The sequence below is a fragment of the Mustela erminea genome, chromosome 9 (assembly GCF_009829155.1).
Source record: "Mustela erminea isolate mMusErm1 chromosome 9, mMusErm1.Pri, whole genome shotgun sequence".
NCBI lineage: Eukaryota > Metazoa > Chordata > Mammalia > Carnivora > Mustelidae > Mustela > Mustela erminea.
Window position 1 is genome coordinate 73,981,438 of NC_045622.1, and position 20,032 is coordinate 74,001,469.

The 20,032-nt window shown below is 36.4% G+C and overlaps 2 protein-coding genes across 4 annotated transcripts in view; both read left to right on the forward strand.

Moving 5' to 3' along the window:
• PRMT3 (protein arginine methyltransferase 3) overlaps nucleotides 1-20,032 on the forward strand; it is a 130,679-nt gene that overhangs the window by 90,949 nt on the left and 19,698 nt on the right. The gene's annotated exons all lie outside the window — the stretch shown is intronic.
• LOC116598101 (protein BTG3-like) lies at nucleotides 1,849-3,231 on the forward strand. Its single transcript, XM_032356364.1, has one exon. It carries the CDS (start codon nucleotides 2,017-2,019, stop codon nucleotides 2,773-2,775), a length of 759 nt encoding a protein of 252 aa, XP_032212255.1. The 5' UTR covers nucleotides 1,849-2,016; the 3' UTR covers nucleotides 2,776-3,231.

The following is a 20,032-nucleotide window of genomic DNA, read 5'->3' on the forward strand; positions in this document are numbered from 1 at the left end:
AATTTCATTCTTCCCATTCATTTCTCCCAGATTTTCCAGTTGTTCTTTATAATAACTGAAATAATTTGTTCGATTGAAATTACAGACTAAAGGTTTTAAGTCTTAGAGTTAAGCCCTGTGTTTGATGTTAGTAATCCTTGAGAGTTAAAAAAAGACCTCTTGATTAATGACAGTTTATTGATCTATAAGGGAATTCTTAGATAGAAATTGGCATATTACCAGTATTATTAAGTAATATTATTTTAGGTCGTCTCTCCTTGTCCTTCACATGAATCAGAGAGCAAATGTAAAACTGTAGTGAAGACTTGAAAAGCTGTTTTTAGCTGTGGACATTTTTTAGCTTTAGGTAGACAGAGGAGTTTACTGAGTTTTTTTGAAATGTTATTTTTTGGGTTATTGGTCAGGGTTCTTAGTTTTAGACAACAAGGTCCAAATCAGCTTGTTAAAGCAAAAGGTGATTTACTGAAGAGTTAAGCAGTATAATTCCAGACACACTGGGAGAGCTAAAGGAATAGACAAAATACTCTCAAACCGCATCTTGGAACTAGCCTGGCCACAAAGCAGGCCTGTACCACTGCAGGCCCTGTAAACCCAAGAGCCCCTGGCCCTGTTAGTGAGTGGTAGGCCCCACTGACGAACGCAGATCAGCAGAGCTCTTCACTCCCATCCTGTTCCTATACCCCCCTGCCCACGTCATGCTGTCCAGTTCCTCTGTCCAGATCTTCCTTCAGCACCTCTGGCAGCACATAGGTCCGGTTGTACACTAGTGATTAAAAAGTCTTAGCAAGCAGTTTTAGCAGTAGTGTTGTGCTACAGAAGAGTTTCACAGTGCATGTATAGAATTATTTTCTGTTCCTATTACTTGCCATAGAGTAAAAGAAGCTTTTTGTTGAAATAAATTGTACTTACCCTTTAATGATCTTGGTTTTATTCTGTATATTTAAAAGAATAAAATAGAAACCAAACACAAAAAAGCTCATAAAGTCTAACACAAAAACTATAATAGAAATTTTTGTATTAAAGAACATATCAAGTAGGTACTTGCTGCATTTGTTCCCCTATAGAGTTCTGTAAGAAAGATAAATCCAAAAGAAACTGTTATATTACCTTATTTCCTTAAAGAGCCTTTTAGGTTAATATTTTTATTCCCAGCATGCCTGAATGATTTCAGTATAAAAGTCTAGAAACGAGGTAAGTCTGGTGTTTAGGTCGGAGGTGGCAGAAAGTTGAAGTGGACTTGTGTATAAGTCTGATCACTGCTGAAGAACTCCTGTAATCACCTTTGAGAGGAATGTATAGTTTCAAACCATATTTATTGGATACATGCCAGGTACTGAACATAGAAATTTTAGTACTTATTCAACTTTAACCTTTCTGAGATTATTCTTTCAAATAATTTGTCAACAAAAATTGTCTTGGTGATAATGTCTTAGTCATTGAACACTTGCATGCCAGACAATGTGCTAATCACTTTTAAATGATTATTTCATTTAGTCTTCTTTTTTTTTTTTTTTCATTTAGTCTTCTTAATAATCATTTGAAGTAGGTACTAATATTCCCATTTTTTGGGTGAAGAAAAATAAATCACTGTGTCTTACTTGTGAAATATCCTGACCCTGCTAAAAAACAACTCCAATAGGATTGTACAAGCTATTAAGGGAGGATACAGAAACTTATGAATGAGATATTTGAGATGTGGAAGAAGAGAGGGAGCCTGTTGCATTTGAAACAGATCTGAAAAATCTAAAATATGTTGCATATGAAACAGGTCTGAAAAATGTGATTCTCAGCCAGTAGTCTAGCAGGTTTTGGTAGGGAGAGAGAGTGTGATCAAAATACACTCTTTCGGCGCTCCGTCGCCCGACGACGCGGGAGCCACACGCTCAGAACTAGGCTCGCTGCGCTCGCTGTCGCCGAGCGCCGGCCCGCTGAGGCGGCGCCCTCGGTTCCCGGCCCGGAGACGGTCGGGACCGCCACATCTGCGGCCCCAGGGCAGCGGCGGCGGCGGCGGGAAAGATGAAGAACGAAATTGCTGCTGTTGTCTTCTTTTTCACAAGGCTAGTTCGAAAACATGACAAGTTGAAAAAAGAGGCAGTTGAGAGGTTTGCTGAGAAATTGACTCTTATACTTCAAGAAAAATATAAAAATCACTGGTATCCAGAAAAACCATCAAAAGGACAGGCCTACAGATGCATTCGTGTCAATAAGTTTCAGAGAGTTGATCCTGATGTCCTGAAAGCCTGTGAGAACAGCTGCATATTGTACAGTGATCTAGGCTTACCAAAGGAACTCACTCTGTGGGTGGATCCATGTGAGGTGTGCTGTCGGTATGGAGAGAAAAACAATGCATTCATTGTTGCCAGCTTTGAAAATGAGGATGAGAATAAGGATGAAATCTCCAAGAAAGTTACCAGGGCCCTTGATAAGGTTACCTCTGATTATCATTCAGGATCCTCTTCTTCAGATGAAGAAACAAGTAAGGAAGTAGAAGTGAAACCCAGTTCCATGACTGCGACCCCAAGCTCTGTGTACCAGATTTCAGAATTGATGTTCCCACCTCTTCCATTGTGGCACCCTTTGCCCAGAAAAAAGCCAGGAATGTACCGAGGGAATGGTCATCAGAATCACTATCCTCCTCCAATTCCATTTGGTTATCCAAATCAGGGAAGAAAGAATAAACCTTATCGCCCAATTCCAGTAACATGGGTACCTCCTCCTGGAATGCATTGTGACCGGAATCACTGGATTAATCCTCACATGTTAGCACCTCATTAGCTGCTTTTGATTCTGTTGGTGTCAGTGTTGAGAGAAGGTAGAATAAGGCTGACCACATTAAAAGTTAAAAGTTCATACTCATAGTAGTAAAGTTAGATGGGCCAAACCGTCAAACTTATTTTTATAGAAAAGTTATTGATAATAATCTTTCTTAAAAAATATATATGCACTTTAGATATATTGATATAGTTTGAGAAACTTTATTAAAGTTAGTCAAGTGCCTGAGTTTTTAATATTGGACTTGAGTATTTATATATTGTGCATCAACTCTGTTGGATACGAGAACACTGTAGCAGCAGACGATCTGTTCTAGCACCTTTGAGCATTTACTTTATGGAGAGTATGTAAGTTATTTATACACAGGAAATCTATTTTATGTCATTGTTTAGAAGAATTGCGTGAAATCATGTAGTTGCAAATAAAAAGTAGTTTGAGGCAAAAAAAAAAAAAAAAAAATACACTCTTTCTCAGAGAAAGGGCTAACAGAGTTATATGATAAAGTAAGTGACATAGCCCATCCTCTTTGTTGAGAAAAAGTAGATCTTCAAAAAATATTTTTCTTCATATTTTCAGAGTGTATTTTTTGTTATTCGGTCAAGCGTCTACATGTCTTAAGTACTTCCTTTCCTTCCCGGCATGCTTACCCTAATGTGAGCCTGGCATGAATAAGTGTTTGTGGCCTGTAATACCTTTATTACAGTTTCATTATTTGTGAGTCCCAACTATTCATCCATATCTACTCCAACTATCTTTTGCTCTTTGAGGTGGTGCCAACTCTGTACACTCTTCTGCTACCAACCATCTGGAGCTATTATACAAGCCTAGTCTCTAAGGCTACTTTTGAATAGATAGATTATTCGCCTGGTTACTTGGGAATAATCCACAACAAAGGTATTAAAAAGGATGAGTGCCTAATTGGAACTTTGTTTCTCCTTTATAGTGTAAGAAGAATTAGTGAAAATACTTAAAAAAAAAAAAAAAAGGCAGTCCCTGCCAAAGAGATGGAAAAAGTTACTTTGGGGAGGAAGAGGTATGGCTTCTTTAGATAGGGTAAAGGAAAAAGTATCTGCTTTTCTACTGCTGAATACAAACCTTCAAATATATTAAAAAATATTAAAATCCTCCTGCTTAAAACTTGAATGCATAGCCAAAAAGTAAGATGGATGATTTCTCTGAGTAGTTAAGCCCATTTTAAATATATGCATAACCATTTATTTCTAATGAGATTCTAAATTTGTAGCCTAATTAAAATATTAGAGGAAATTGGATTTTTCAAAGTAACAAGATGCTAAGAAAACCCCCTTTGCATTTAATTTCAAAAGCATGTGTGCTGTAGACTGATAGTGTTTTTAGATGGCTTTCTCAAGTTAGAACCTTTAATAAAACATCTTTTCTTTGCAGTGTTCACCACCAACACACACAGGCACATACACACACCACAGAAGAAATTTGATAGCATTTTTAATGTAGTGTTTTTGCATCAATAAACTTTTTTATGTTTTTGGGAATTTAACAGGTTATGATAATCATATGTGTCTTGGATATTGGTTAAAGGATAATTTTCCAATGACTAGTAGCGCATACATAGCAATTTTTTAACATTTTTTATGTATCTTATATTACTGACAGTTTAGGTCAAATTGCCTTTGCTTTCATGATGAGGTATGAATTGTTAGCATCTGACTATCACAACAGGCTGCCTAACATTGCAGTAAATGAGCAGTCAGGTCCATTATTATATGGAAAGTTTACAAGTGTCGAAGGGAAGTGGTTTAAAGCCATACATCTTAGAACTAATATGTTATATTTTGTGAGTTCTAGTGTATTTTTGTCATTTATTCAATTGTGTAATATTCTCCCTTTCTGTTCCATCAGGGTTCATACTGGCGTCTGTGTGTTTAAAAGCTCCTTAAAGATAGAGGCAAGCATATGCATTGAATGACTCTTCATACTGCCTTTTATGTAACAAATGAGTTGTTTACCTTTAAAAGGAAAATATTTAAGATGATTTTATCAGATTACATGTATAAATCTTGTATGTATGACATGTAAAGATTTTTATTTGATTTATTAACTCTTAGAGCAGTCATTTTTATATTTTTAATTTCAGCATTATATTTTCTTTTATTCTATATCTCTGCTAGCATGCGCTAACAATGACTGGTACAACAGTGTTCAGTTTGCATAAACTTCCCTTAATATATTTCTAAACATCATTTAACAAAGAACAATATTTTTCCTAGGCATTTTTCTTTTACTATAGTTGCTAAATTAAAGATGAACCACTGGAGTAAATAAAAACCAACAGACTTTTTTTTTATATTTGTACTTAAAAACCTCTTACAGTAAAGTCTTCTGGATTTTATCAAAGTACACTAATATGAGTATGGTGGCATTGAGAGGTTTTTAATTTTTATCATAACTTTAAAAATCATTAATATAAGGATTTATATTAACAGATTTTTCAGTTAAACAAATATTAAATACTACGTCCCAGGCACCTGTCTGAAATCTATGTACAAAGGTGCGTGCACGCAACACACACACACACACACACACACACACATCCCTGTTCTCTGTCCTGAAAAGGCACTTAAGTGACAGGAGACAGGGGCTAAGAAAATTTTAGTATGAATATAAAATTCTTAGTATAGATGTATACACAGAGTGGTTTGGGAACGGGAACACAAAAGAGATATTTTCTGGAGGAAATATTGTAGTTGGTAATTAAATTCTATAGCCAAGATTCTATGAGGAAGAAAAGAACACTTTGCCGCTCCCCAGAAGACTTTATTTTAAATGAAGGAACCTTATTCCAAGGATGAAAATGTTGAAGGAAAAGACTGAAGTATAGTAGCCATTTAAGAAGTTCACTTTGGGATAATTTGTTTACCTATTATTTAATTCACTTTTTTTTCTTCATCTACAGTCTTCCTGCTGTTGAGATAGCCGCAAAATACTTTCATGTTAAATATCATGTTCTTCAGTTCCATAATTTCTATTTTCATTTTTTGAGTTATCATTCTTTCATTTTTTTTTAAACCAGTTTGGTCAGTCTTTTAATCTAAATTTCTTAACATATTTATAATCACTCTTTTAAGATCTATTTGCTACTTCCCTAAGCCAACTGTGATTCTACTCTGTTTTTTTTTTTTTTTTTTTAAGTTTTATTTACTTAAGTAATTTCTATACCCAGTGTGGGGCTCAAACTCACAACCCTGAAACTAAGGGTTGTGCACTCCTCCAACTGAGCCAGCCGGGCGCACCCCTGTTGCTTTTTTTCTTTTGATTATGGGTCACGTTTTCCTCTTTCTTCTCATATTTCATAATTTTATATTTTGTGTTAGTCATTATTTGAAAGGATAATACAGATTAAATAGGTAGTATTTTCCCCTAGAAGGGGTTCCACTTACCTCTGCCTGGCAGCTAGGTTTAAAGGGCTGATACCTTTTACCTAATTTGGAATTGAGCTTGGTGAGGGCTAGGTACCAGGGGCACAGGAATAGGCCCCTCTCTCTCACAGTTTCTTGGGAAGACAGTCAAAATACAGCTGAGTTTAGGGAGAAAGACAAAGTCGGGATATTTATGAGGTTTGGAAAATCTGATCATCAGTGGATCTATCAGTACCGAGCAGGAAGTTGGCAATGGGAGAAAAGGTCCTCATGGATTTGGCATGGCTCATGATCTAGTTGAGAATTGATAGATGCAGTGAGAGGGTGAGTTTCAAAGTGTATCTCGAAGAGTAAACAGTCTAGTTGAGCTTTCTCTTTTAAGAAGAAGGCATTTCCTCTCTCAGGATTAGTTGAAAGGTCTGTTGTTCATGGAGACAGGTTTTCTTAAGGTGCTTGAAACAAACAACTTCATCTCCTAGGCAAATGGCAGAGTTGAGTAGTAATGTCATGTTGATGGTGACAGTGAACTAACTGTGTGCTTGTAGATGATTTTGGCTTTAGGATCTAAGCATTGCAAGAAAACCTCTGCCTGCTTCAAAGCACAACTACCAGCTTTGTCCACCTTCTGGGTTTGCTAGCTCTACCTGTCAGGCTTTTCTAGACTTTAGTGTACCATACTAGCTCAGACCTGCCCATTAAAAATTGACTGGGTTCTCCTTGTTCCAGCTAGGTTGCTGTGCCTACAGCATTTTTTGCTGTTTTTCCCACCAAGGGTCTCAACATTGGATAAATGCCCTCAGGTATGAAAGCCACTGTTTCTCTCTGCTCAACTAGAGGGGGCTGGCTGGCTCATTCCTGTCTGAAAATAGTTAATCTAGACTTCTTTGCCTTCAAGATTCTTCTGTGGTATTAATGAAAAATATGATTGCTTAGTTTAGCGAAGATGTTTTTATTTTTGTTGTTTTATCAATATGAAGACCCTTTGCAAACCTCTACATCCTAACTAGAAACAGAAGTCCCTGCATGTGTTGTTTTTAAAAGCCCAATGTGGAAAATCTGGGCCTATGTATTTAAGACTTTTGAAAGTTGGGAAAAGTAAATGAACAAAAATTCAGTCCATGAACTAAAAAATAAATTGTATGTTACTTCCCAATTCTCATTTTGGTTTTCTTCCCCCTTTTTAAATGACATACTTGATAAATGATAGATATATTTGAGAGACACTGATAATTCTTTTGAGGGAGTCAAGACAAGTCTTTGGTTTACAGTTTTTTTTTTTTTTTAAGGCTAGTGCAAATGTTATTAAATGAAACTTTATAATGTTTAAAATTCAAACTTTAATGATTCCTTACTCATAGTATCATTTTTATTTTACTTTTTAATTAAGCTTTAAATTTTTCCAATAGCTTACAAATAAACTTAAGATGAGCCTATTTCTTTGTAATTGTGTTCTTAAATCTTCTTTCAAGGCTTTTGAAAAATCTCTGACAGTTGAAACCTACTAGTTCCAAACTCATTTCTTGGGTATTAAATCAGCTCTTAGTACTTTTAGGTGTAAACTGACCTAATTTTGACCTTGCAAAGCTAATCAGCTAAGGAAACTAATTATTAAAACACATCTGTGCTGCTTAGAAATTGTAAGATTTGTTTTGAACTTGCATCATAGATTTTAGTGGGACATCTGGTATATATTTTAATAGGCTTCATTAAGTAAATTTTATGTGTTGGGGGGAGGACATTTCTAATTTTGTGATTCTACCTCTCCATCAGTTTTAGATTTCTCCTTATATAAATGACCATAAGATCTAGAGCATGGTTCATAACTTTGTACTCTTCTCTGAAACCTGAACCTTTGTAGTTAGGCTTCGGTGGCGGTGATAGTATTTAAATCTCTTCAGTTATTCACAGACTGTTTTTTGAGTAGCATTATGTACTAAGAGCTGGAAGGCATTGGGGATATAATAACAAGCCAAAACAGTTCTTCTATTCACAAAGCATAAATGAGGGAGACTGATAATTTAAATTCACTTTATGGTTACATGTGATAATAGCATGCTAGTTATATAAGAAAGTGTCGATATTTTTTAGAGATGTAAACTGAAGTATGTCAGGGAGAAATGACATATCGGGCATTTGCTTCAGAACAGTTCAGCAAAGATAAGGGGGCAGAGGAAGAATAGATGAAGTAAATTTGCCAAATAGTGGTAGCTGTTGAATATGGGTGACAGGTACTCAGAGGTTCTATAATTGTGTGTGTGCTTAAAATGTTTTATTCGTAGATGTTTTTAAAGAAAAATACTAATGACAGCATACTAAGAAATGCGTAAGAGTGATAACGCAAAGGTACTGTGCTAAGTTGTTTCCATACAACTAAGAAATGTGTAAGAGTGATAACGCAAAGGTACTGTGCTAAGTTGTTTCCATACGACACGGCGACCTGCTATTATAGCTCCCAAAGATGAACACATGCTTCCTCTGTGGCTTAACTGTTTCACTTTTAGGTCTTTACACAACAAAAGTGAGCTCATGTTTTCCAGAAGATATGTACACGGTATCCATTGTGGCCTACTTGATTATAATCCTGAACTGGAAACAAGCTAAATGTTTATCAGCAGTAAAATGGATAAATTAATGTAGCATATTTATGGAGTAGTATATGTCAATGAAAAAAGGTGATCTTGAGTATACATACGCTACAACATGGATGAATTCTTCATGTACAGAAAAAAAAAATCTGGAAAGTTTAAAAATACACCATGGAGCGCCTGGGTGGCTCAGCTGGTTAAGCACCTGACTCTTGATTTTGGCTCAGGTCATGATCTCAAGCGCCTGTGATCGAGCCCCACATCAGGCACCATGGTCAGTGGGGAGACTGCTTGAGGTTTCTGTTACCCTCTGCCCCTCCCCCCAACTTTAATGCAAGTACGCGTGCGTGTGTACGCATACACTTTCTCTAAAATAAATAAATCTTTTTACAAAATAAACAAAAACATATTTTTTAATATAACATGGCACTCTGTTACAAGCTGTCTCCTTCATCTGGAGCCCAGAAATGATTTGTACCATTGCCAGAAAAACTAGTTGAATTGAACTTACTGAGGGATGGTTGATACATTAGGGATTTTCCAGAGTAATTTTGATTACTTGACTTAACCATTATGTGACTAATTCTTCACGTAATATATGACTCTACTATAAAAGGGGGCTTTGTCTCATATTCAGAGGGATTCTATCTAGTTCTGATATTGTTTGTATTTGACTAAAGTCCAGGTGTACCCATTGCATTGCCTATAAAATCTTGCATACTTCTGTCTGGCCCCCACCCCGTATCTTTCTTTTTTCCCCAACCACAGAGTCTAGCCTTCTGAGCTAAAGCCGAGAGGATTTTAGCCTTTTTAAAATCTGGATTTTTTTCAACTTACTTTATGGTTAGTTGCCTTCCTGTCTATTTTTGTACTTTTTCCTTGGAAATGTACCATTAAGAAAAGTTTAATTTTTAAAAAAGATATGCTTCCCACTTTCTAATAACTTTGAGGTATATGTTCATTGAGTAGAGTAGCGGGATGAATCACCTGCAGTTTTAAACCATTATTTAAACCTGCTCAGAGAGAATGCAGAAGTCCACAAAATGAGAAACCCTGAACTTGAGTCCTTAGAGTGAAGAGATTCCTATGCTTGAGCCTCCTTTGAAAGCCATGCTGTAAATAATGCCTCTGAATCTGCATTTTTGAAAGTTCATTAACAGTGGTTTTAAAGCCTCCAGTTGAGTTATATTATAAAAGGATTTGAACACCATATTGTTCTAAAATAGAATTTGAGTAGAGTGTTGAAATTCTTCTGTTGTATTACAATCATAATTTAATTCTAGATACGAATAGGGTCATGCTTGAAATCAGCAATGCCAAGGGTCAGAATAAATTTGAGAGAAATAATCACACTCAAGCAGGACCCAAATACTTATCTCAAGCACAGCAATAAGCATAAAAATGGCTTATTTATCACACAATCAATAATAGTGAACTCTTTATTGGATGTGTCAGGGGAGTTCCCCCTAGACTTATCTCAGAGGCTGCCAATTAGCATTATTACATTGTGATAATAAATGAGTTTGACCAGGTATTTTCCTCTTTGATTTAGACAGTTATCCCCAGAATAATGACCTATAAGGAAGTAATCTTCTCAGTTCAGATTTCCTTTGACTTATGCTTTGGCAGAAGCCGTCGCGAAAATTGGCATTCAGAAATTCTGCACATCCTAAAGCACCTAATGTTTCCAGCTGTCTGATGTATACATATGTATTCACAGGAAGGATCAGTCTTTATTGGAAGATGAATCAAGAATTGGAAAAATAAATCTTGTTACAAATACCATATGGCTCAGAACATATCAGTTACCAAAATCAGTCCATCTTTCTCTTTTCTAGAAGACTGAATGAGAAAAGGGCCAATCTTGAAATAGTAGAGAGTTTTCTAAAAGTGATTAAAATCAAAAAGGAAAGTTTAAACAGTGTTAATGTAACTGGTTAAAAGCTTCAGTTTTAGGGGTGCCAGTGTGGCTTAATTGGTTGAACATCCAACTCCTGATCTCAGCTGAGGTCTTGATCACAGGGTCATGAGTTTGGGTCCTGCATTGGGCTCCATGCAGGGTGTGGAACCTCCTTTTAAAAAAAAAAAAAAAAGCATCAGCTTTAGACCCAGTGAAGTGAGTTTACTAGTATGACTTTAGAAAGAGGTATGTAACTTCTCTGAATTTCAGATTTTTAATCTGAAAAGTGGAGATCATAACAGCAATACCTACCTCATTATTTGAGTGTGCTAAATGAGATAATGTATACAAGCATTTACTACTATCTGGCACATAGGAAGTCTCCATAAAATAAGCCAATTATTATTAAATTTGTTTTCCTGCCTTGTTGCACTTTGAATGAAAAGGTTGTGCTTTTTTTCATTTTTATTTTAAGATGTTATTTATTACAGAGATCACAAATAGAGGTCACAAGTAGAGGGGTAGGCAGAGGGGGTGGGGGGAAGCAGGCTCCCTGCTGAGCAGAGAGCCCGATGTGGGGCTCAATCCCAAGTCCCTGAGATCCTTACCTGAGCCAAAGGTAGACGCTTACCGACTGAGCCACCCAGGCGCCCTCAAAGACTACTTTCTTTACAGGCAAAGGTAATGCAATGAAAACTCTTTAATTTGTCCATATACCTCACTATCTGATGTATTGGGGAAATGAGACCTTTCTTCAGAATGCTTCATTTATGCAAATAAGCTGCTTCTAAAAGCAAAATCACTTCTTTACTACCTGCAGTTTTGCAAAGAGTCACATTTTAAATTTCTAGATCACAAAGACAGTGACATAGCTATTACAGAATGCCCTTCACTTTAACAAGGATATGTCCTGGCTGTCCCAAAAGATTGTACCATAGCATTCCACCTGATTTTTTATTCTTTTCTGCTTATCCTTTAATTCAGCATCCAACCTCATGGATACAGGGTGGGCCAGAATCAGTCCTCTGGCCCCAGAAATCTAAGTTATTGTCTCACCCAGCAGTGTGCAGAGGAAGCAGTCAAAAAACACTGAAATTACAGACATAAAGCCAGAACTTACGACAACTGGTATAATTACCTTCTTTGAAAAATTGCAGCCTCCACAGGGCAAACATAAATGAATGCCACCAAGTACTTAGTTCTCACTTCAGCTGTTGGATACTTTTTTAGTAGAGCTCAGATGGGGAGGAGGAAGCCATCTTTTTACCTTAGTTTTTTTTTAGATTTATTTATTTATTTGAGAGAGTGCACATGAGCTGGGGTGAGTGGGGGGGCAGGGGGAGAGGGAGAGAGAATCTCAAGCAGGTGCCCCACCAAGTACAGAGCCTGATGCATGGCTGGATCCCAGGACCCTAAGATCGCAACTTGAGCTAAAATTAAAAGTCAGATGCTTAACCGACGAGTCACACTAGTATCCCTACCTCACTTTTCCAAAGAGAAAATACCCTGTTCATTTCTGGAAAGTAAAGTGCACCACATCTTCTACCTGCCTCCTTTTTCCTGTCTGTCGGAGTTTCTTTCAGTGTTTGATCTCTCAATTTATAGTCCCAAAGGCCTGTAAAAACAAGTGGCATTTGGAATGTCTGGGTGGCTCGGTTAGTTGAATGTCTGCCTTTGGCTTGGGTCATGATCCCGGAGTTTTGGAATCGAGTCCTCTGTGGGGCTCCATGCTCAGTGGGGAGTCTGCTTCTCCCTCTGCCTACTGCTCCCCCTGCTTGTGCCCCCTCTCTCTCTCTGCCAAAGAAATTTTTTTTTTAATCTTAAAAAACAAAAAACAAAAAAAAACCAAAAAAAAAACCAAGTAGCATTTGATAGGACTTGATCACCTAGGAACAAAAATGGGTTTTAAGAGTTTTCATTTTTAAACCTCTTCAGCCATCATTAAACTGGTTTCTTTTGTTTTTTGTTGATTTTTAAATACAATATATCTCCTATTTTGTGCTTAAAATTTAGAATGTTTACTTATCATTGATAGTATTTTCTGCCATTTGAGGAACTAGGAATGAGCCATAGAGCCTTTAGGTGGGTATTTTTAGGGAACATTAAAAAGCAGCATGAAAAATGGAATATAAGGAACAATAAGCATTGGTATAAAACAGTGAGAAACTGATGCTATGCCAGGAAGCAGGTAGGCGATAGAAATCTAGAGAAGCAGTGGGCTGCACGTTGTGTAGTGGCAAGCACACACATGGAGAAATGCTTTCCAAGACAACTTTTCATTTAAGCAACATGTATTGAATACTAGTCCTTTGTATACTAGGATGCTAGTTCTGGCTTCTGTGTTAGGTACTGCGAGTACAACACAATATAATCTCTGATCCCCAAGACCTTAGTTTAAGAGAGGCCAATGTATAAATAGATAATTGTAATGTGGTATTCTATAAGAGAATTTTAATAAGAGAGGCGTATAAAAGATACCCCTGGCCTGGCACACTCTTACTGCTTTTCCTCAGTAATCCTGTTCATACTTAAGGTTTTACTTTAGGCATGGCTTTTTCCAGAAAGCCTTCCTAATACTGTGTGCACTAGATTAATGGGGAGCAAATAACTGTTGTCGGTGTAGACTTCAAAGAATGTTTCCCTGAAGTAGTTGATATCTAATAGCAATTTTGAATTTTAAAAATAGGAAGTTATAAGAGAAGTAAAGCATCATGATTTTCTTTTCCCAAAGGCTGACAGGAGTTGAGCATATAATATCACTTCATTATTCATTTATTAGTTCTCTCAATTAGCAACTCTTTATTAATTTTCTATAGAGCCTGCACTTCCTGGCTCTTTCATGCCTTTGTAACTGCACAGTTGTCTTCACTGTTGAGGTAGAATGTCCAGGTGTTGTGCCTGAGCAGTGAGGAAACGGAGGAGAGCACAGACGTGGTGAGACTGCCCTTCAGGGCTGCAGGGCTCTGTAATTAAACCAAAAGCACTTTGAGCATGGAATGTGTTATTACAGGGAGAAATAGAGAAACATCTATTTGGCGGGATTAGAGAAGACTAAGCCCAGAGGAAATAATGTGTAAACAGACACATGGTAAATGAGAAGAAGCTAGTTTAGGGAATGGAGGAGTATTATAGGCAGGGAGCCTTAAGTAGGAAGGAAAAAAATGCAGTAATAAATCTGCCCACTATAATGGTGGACTACATAAAATGGAGTGACCCTTTTGCTGAGAATGACTACAAAAGCTAAAGAAAATATAAAACACTATCTGTTTGAAGGTATCAGAGATATATATTAGTAAAGCATTATCAAGCTAAAACTCAGAAAAGAAGACAATCCAGAGAAATGAGCCTGACGTTTGGGTCTGCTTTTGCCCTATAGGCATTTACCAATTCAGAAGTAGCAGCTAAGACTTGTGTTGCCCTTTGATAGCCTCACATGGATAGGAATATAAAAATCAGGACTTTGTGATTCCCCAATGCTTTGCATTGTGACCATGAAAGACTGCGCCCAAGAATAGGGTAAAATTATAGATAAATAAACCCTTCCATGGACTGCAGCCTAGCTTCAAATCATCTGGGTGACCCAGGAAATTCTCAAACCCCATTAATAGATTAAGATGATCTTAGGGTTGCCAGCACCCCCAGATTCATTGCACAAAGATTCTTTCTAGAAGATCATTATCATTGGCCTTAAATTATTTCTACAGTTTTTCAGATATAAGGTGCAGATTATAATCAAAGGTAATCAGTCACACAAGGACACAAGACAACATAAATCAATAACCAGCTGAAATAGTAAGCAATAAAAACAGAGCTCCAAGTGCTCCAGATTTTAGATATGCCAGATAATGGACTTTAAAATAACTCTTTGGAGACCTGGATGGCTCAGTCGTTAGCGCATTTGGCTCTTCAAAGTCGTGAGTTCACACCTGATTTTAGGCATGGAGCCTATTTTAAAAAGTTAAAAATAAAAATAACTATGCATACTAAGTTGAAGGACAAAAGAAATTGTAAATTTCAAGCCACAATTGAAAACATTTAAAAAGAATTATAGCAGATTTGAAAAAGAGTCAAACATATTCTGAAACTTACCTAAAATGAGTTTAGCAGCAGATCTTAGCACACTGGTGTAGAAATGTTTATTGAACTAGATTTTAGGTCAAAAGGAAATATCTAGAAGGAAGCATGGAGGGATACAAGTGGGAAGATTTGGGAAGGGCAAGAGAAATAGAGGATACAAGAAAAGCACCAAAGGAAAGAAGATGAGAATAACCACCAGTTTATTCTCTGTATTTAATTAAGAGTCTGGCTTTTTTTCCTTTGTTTGGTTTCTTAAAGTCCACATATGAGTGAAGTCATATGGTATTTGTCTTTCTCTGACTTACTTTATTTAACATTATGCCTTCTAGGTCCATCCATGTTGTTGCAAGATTTCATTCCTTTTTATGGCTGAGCAATATTCCGTTGTATAAATATACCATACTTCTTTACCCATTCATCTACGGATGGGCATTCGGGTTGCTTTCTTATCTTGGCTAATGTAGATAATGCACAGGGGTGCATATATCTTTTCAAATTAGTGTTTTCATATTCTTTGGGTAAATACCTAGTGGTGGAACTACTGGATAATATGGTAGTTCTATTTAATTTTTTTGTTTTCCTTGCCAGAAGAGAGATATCAACAAAAATGTTTCTATGGCTGATTGAAAGAAATTACTGCCTGTTTTCTTGTAAGAATTTTATGGTTTCAGGTCTCACATTTAGGTCTTTATTTTGAGTTTATGAATAAGATTAACTTAAAAATTCATCCACTTCCAGATACATACCCAAGAGAAATGAAAACATATGTCCACACAAACACTTCCACATGAGTGCTCGTAGCAGCATTCTTCATAATAGCTAAAAAGTGGAAGCAAACCAGATGTCCATCACCTGGACAATGAATAAACAAAATGTAGATCCATACAGTGAAGTAGTAGTATCTGTCCATAAAACAAAACATATATTGGTATGTACTACAACATGGATGAACCTTGAAAAGGTTTGCTAAGTACAGGTAGCTAACCATGAAAGCATTCCATTTATATGCTCTTGCATTTGTTGATTCTACTTATATGAAATATTCAAAATAGGAAATCTATAGACAGGTCTGGGAATAGAGGGGGAATGGATACAGAATTTCTTTTTTGGGTAATAAAAATGTTCTAAAATTAGATTGCAACAATGGTTGTACAACTGAGTATTCTTTAAACTGAATTAATGCAGTTTATTTAAATATGAAAATTTTATGGTATGTGAATTATATCTCAAAAAGGAGGAAAAGAGGGGCGCCTGGGTGGCTTAGTGGGTTAAAGCCTCTGCCTTCAGCTCAGGTCATGATCTCAGGGTCCTAAGATGGAGCCCTGAATCAGGCTCTCTGCTCAGCAGGAAGCCTACTCCCCGCCACCGCCCCCCCCAGCCTCTCTGCCTTCTTGTGATCTCTGTCAAATAAATAAATAAAATCTTAAAAAAAAAAAAAACTACTTAGTGCCTGTCAGTCTTAGACTGGATAAATAAACTGTTAGTCAGATATGCCTTACAGCCTTGTAACAGTTTAAGTAATGTGCAACAGTGTAAGTGAATCTAAAAAACAATAGTGAGGAAAGTAGCCAGTCCACAAAATACTACATGATGTATGATTCCATTTATGTTGAAATATGCAATAGGGAAAATGAATCTGGGATCTTAGAAATCAGTATAGTGGTGAGCTAACAAGTGCTGGTGAGGATGTGGAGAAAAGAGAACCCTTGTGTGCTGTTGGCTGGAAGGTAAATTGGTGCAGTCACTGTGGAGAACGGTGTGAGTTTCCTCAAAAGATTAAAGAATTAATATATGATCCAGCCATCCCACTTCTGAGTATATGTAAAGGAAATGAAAACAGAATCTCAAGGAGATAGCTGCCCTGCCATATTCATTGCAGTCTTAGAACAGCCAAAATATGGGAGCAACCTTAGTGTCGATCAGTAGATAAGAGGATAAAGATACACACACGTGCATATATAGATACACACACAGAGGGCTATTCAGCCATCAAAAGAAGGAAATCTTGCCACTTTCAACAACATGGATAGACCTCGAGGGAATTATGCTAAGTGAAATAAGTCAGACAAAAATAAATACTGCGTGCTGTCACTTACATGCGCAATCTAAAAAAGCCAAACTTACAGAACAGAGAGTAAAGTGGTAATAACAGGGGATAGAGGGTGGGAGAAATGGGGAGATGTTGGTCAGAGGATACTAACTGAGTAAGTTCTGGGGATCCAGTGTACCTCGTTATGCTTACAGTTAATAATACTGTATTATAAGTATTAAAGTTATTAAGAGAATAGATGTTAAGTATTCTCACCACAAAAAAGAAATGATGATTATTTGACACGGTGGAGGTTTTCACTAATGCTGATCACATTAATGGTTAATTACTCATTAATTAATTAATGATTAATGGTAATCATTTTGCAATATATGTATATCAAATCAATACATTGCACACCTTAAGTTTATAATCATTATGTGTTAATTATATGTTATATGTCAATTATATCTCTAATAAAGCTGGTGGGGGGAATCAGAATAGTAGTTACCCTTTGGGCCGGAGGTGCCTAGGATTGGCTCGAGTGGATTACTGGGGTGCTGGGCTGTTCTATTTCTTGATCTCAGTTTCATTTCTTAAACTGGGTTTCATGGCTGTGTTTTTTGAAAATTCATGGTGTACACTTAAGTGCACTTTTCTGCATATACACTGTACTTTAAAAGGTTTTTAAAAGTAAAAATATTAGTAAATGTCAGTGATTATTGAGTATATAGAACAGTATCTTGTGTTTATAGCTAGGAAAAAATGTTGAGCAGTTAGGGCATGTAAGCTCTCAATTTATGAAATGTCAGAATTAAAGTACTTACGTTGTAGGCTCTGAAGAGGTGATCTCTTCTTCCTAAAAGCACTTTAGTAAGCAATTTTGAAATTAAAAGGACCCAGATAAGTAAATTTAAAAGAAATTTCAGTTACAACCTGGAAATATTTTAAGTAGGTCAAAAATTAATTTTATTGAATTTTTTGGTAAAAATACTTTTTTAAAAATATTTTTAGACCTATTGTCTGTTTTGCTACTTCCCCTATTGCTTGGTCTATTTCTAAACACTACTCAATTTGGCAATATCCCTTGAAGAGTATATGGCACTTAATATGTATTGTTCCCTAGAGGAATCATGAAAGAAAGAAAAGATGCAAATTTTCTCTTGGGATAAAATAGAAAATTAATTGAAGAAGAAAGAGGCCATGATTTAAGGTATAGTTAATACTGGGAGAAAATCATACACAATTTTCATATTTGTTGATTTCATCTTCTGAGTTTAAATACCAGTTATTACAGCAGAGTTCATACTCTTTATGCAGCAGCTTGCATGGCTTATGTTTATATTATCATCTTGTTTATATACAGTGATGTAAGCTATAGTAATCATTTTTATGTATTTTCTTCTTACGCTTTCTTTACTTGCTTCAGAATCATCATCAGTTGGCTTTTGAATTTTGTATTAAGATTTTGAAAGGAATACTCCAACAAAAAATGAATTGTATTTTTGTTATAGTGATTCTGCTGCATGGATTACAAACACTCTATCTCCATGCTTGGATAAACTCCATCAAAAGCACATTATCCTCCTACTTCTGTGGCCAGCTGCCTAATTGTATCTGCTGTAACCACACGCTGTTGGAACATGATACCAATGAAGAACAGAAATGATAAATTACTCCCTGCAGGTGATAGTGATAATGATAATTTTTAATTTCCTTCTTCCTCATAAGGTCTAGTCTGATCTTATTTCATTGGCTGCCATCCTGTTCCATACACACATGATACATTTTCTTTAAAGAAATACTCATCACACCAAAATACACGAGAAAATAATTTATTTTTATTCCAAGTCATTGTTCTTCAGATGAAAATGAAGTGCATTTACCTTTGTGTGTCTGGGATAAACAAAACATGGCTTAAAACAGACTTTTAAATATTCAGTTTACACATACTGTGAGTTTTTTTCTTCCTCTTTGTGAAATCCACAAAGAAGAAATAGTTCATTTTGAAAGACTATATTCTAATGCTTAGGAATGTTTAAGATGCACAACAAAGCTATGTGCCTGAATTATTTTCCTATATATGTGGAGGATCCCCACCAAATTACAAATGTGATCAGACTGTCCCAGAAGTTTGCTGCATATGCATGTATTTTTCTTTTATTCTGTTTTCTTCTATAATGAGCACTGTTGTTGTTCTTAATTACCACAGACTCTCCCGTCTCTCAGTCTAAGGACTTTATTTATTTTTTTTTTAAGATTTTATTTATTTATTTGACAGAGAAAGAGACAGCGAGAGAGGGAACACAAGCAGGGGGAGCGGGAGACTGGAGAAGCAGCCTTCGCGCTGAACAGGGAGCCCGATGCTGGGCTCAATCCCAGGACCCTGGGACCATGACTCAAGCCAAAGGCAGATGCTTAATGACTGAGCCACCCTCAGGGGCCCCTCAGTCTAAGGACTTTTTAAAAATTTTTCTGATGGTGGTATAATCAGTGAGATGTTATTTATTTAACTGTGACCTTGCCTTTACAGATTAGTCCAACTTCTACAGATGTTTTATTTTAATGCTTGTTTTCCCCCCAGCAGTTCCCTTTGCCCCTGACAAGATATACGTGTGGAACAAAAGAGAAATGTATCTGGTCTTAGGCCTTACAACCTATCTGATCTTTTTCAAGCGCATGTCAAGCTGTGCTCCTGTTACTTATTACCGTTGCCTGTTAGCCATCATTTTCAGTTTCCTGTGGTTGTTGTTTATTCTTACATTTGAATGACTTCCACAGAGAGAGTGTAAGTTCATTGAAATGAACATTCAGCAGACCTAGAGGTAGCCTGTCAAAGTGATAGTAACAAGGTGGTGAAACTGATAGAAAAATAGTGGCATATTTATGTTCTTCACCAGAATAAATAGCTTTGTCCCTAAATCAGCTGACGTATTTGGTTATAATGGCTTCACAGAGAATAAAAACACTAATTGTAGTTCAGTTGGGTTTTATAGTCTATGATTCAAGTTTAATGACATTTTTTCCTCTTTTTGTCTCATATCTTATTTTAATTATTAAGGACCACTTATAAGTTGGGGGGAGCCCTTTCCCTTTCAGTAGCATTCTACTTGAGGGTTAATACCCATTTTAAAACCAGAAATGCCCTTTGGTTGTTTTAGAGCAAGAGTTTTCTACTTGCTCAATTATGTGAATCTTTCTGGAGTTTTGTGGGGGGTTTTTTGGTTTGGGTTTGTTTTTGTTTTGTTTAAGATTTATTTATTTATTTTAGAGA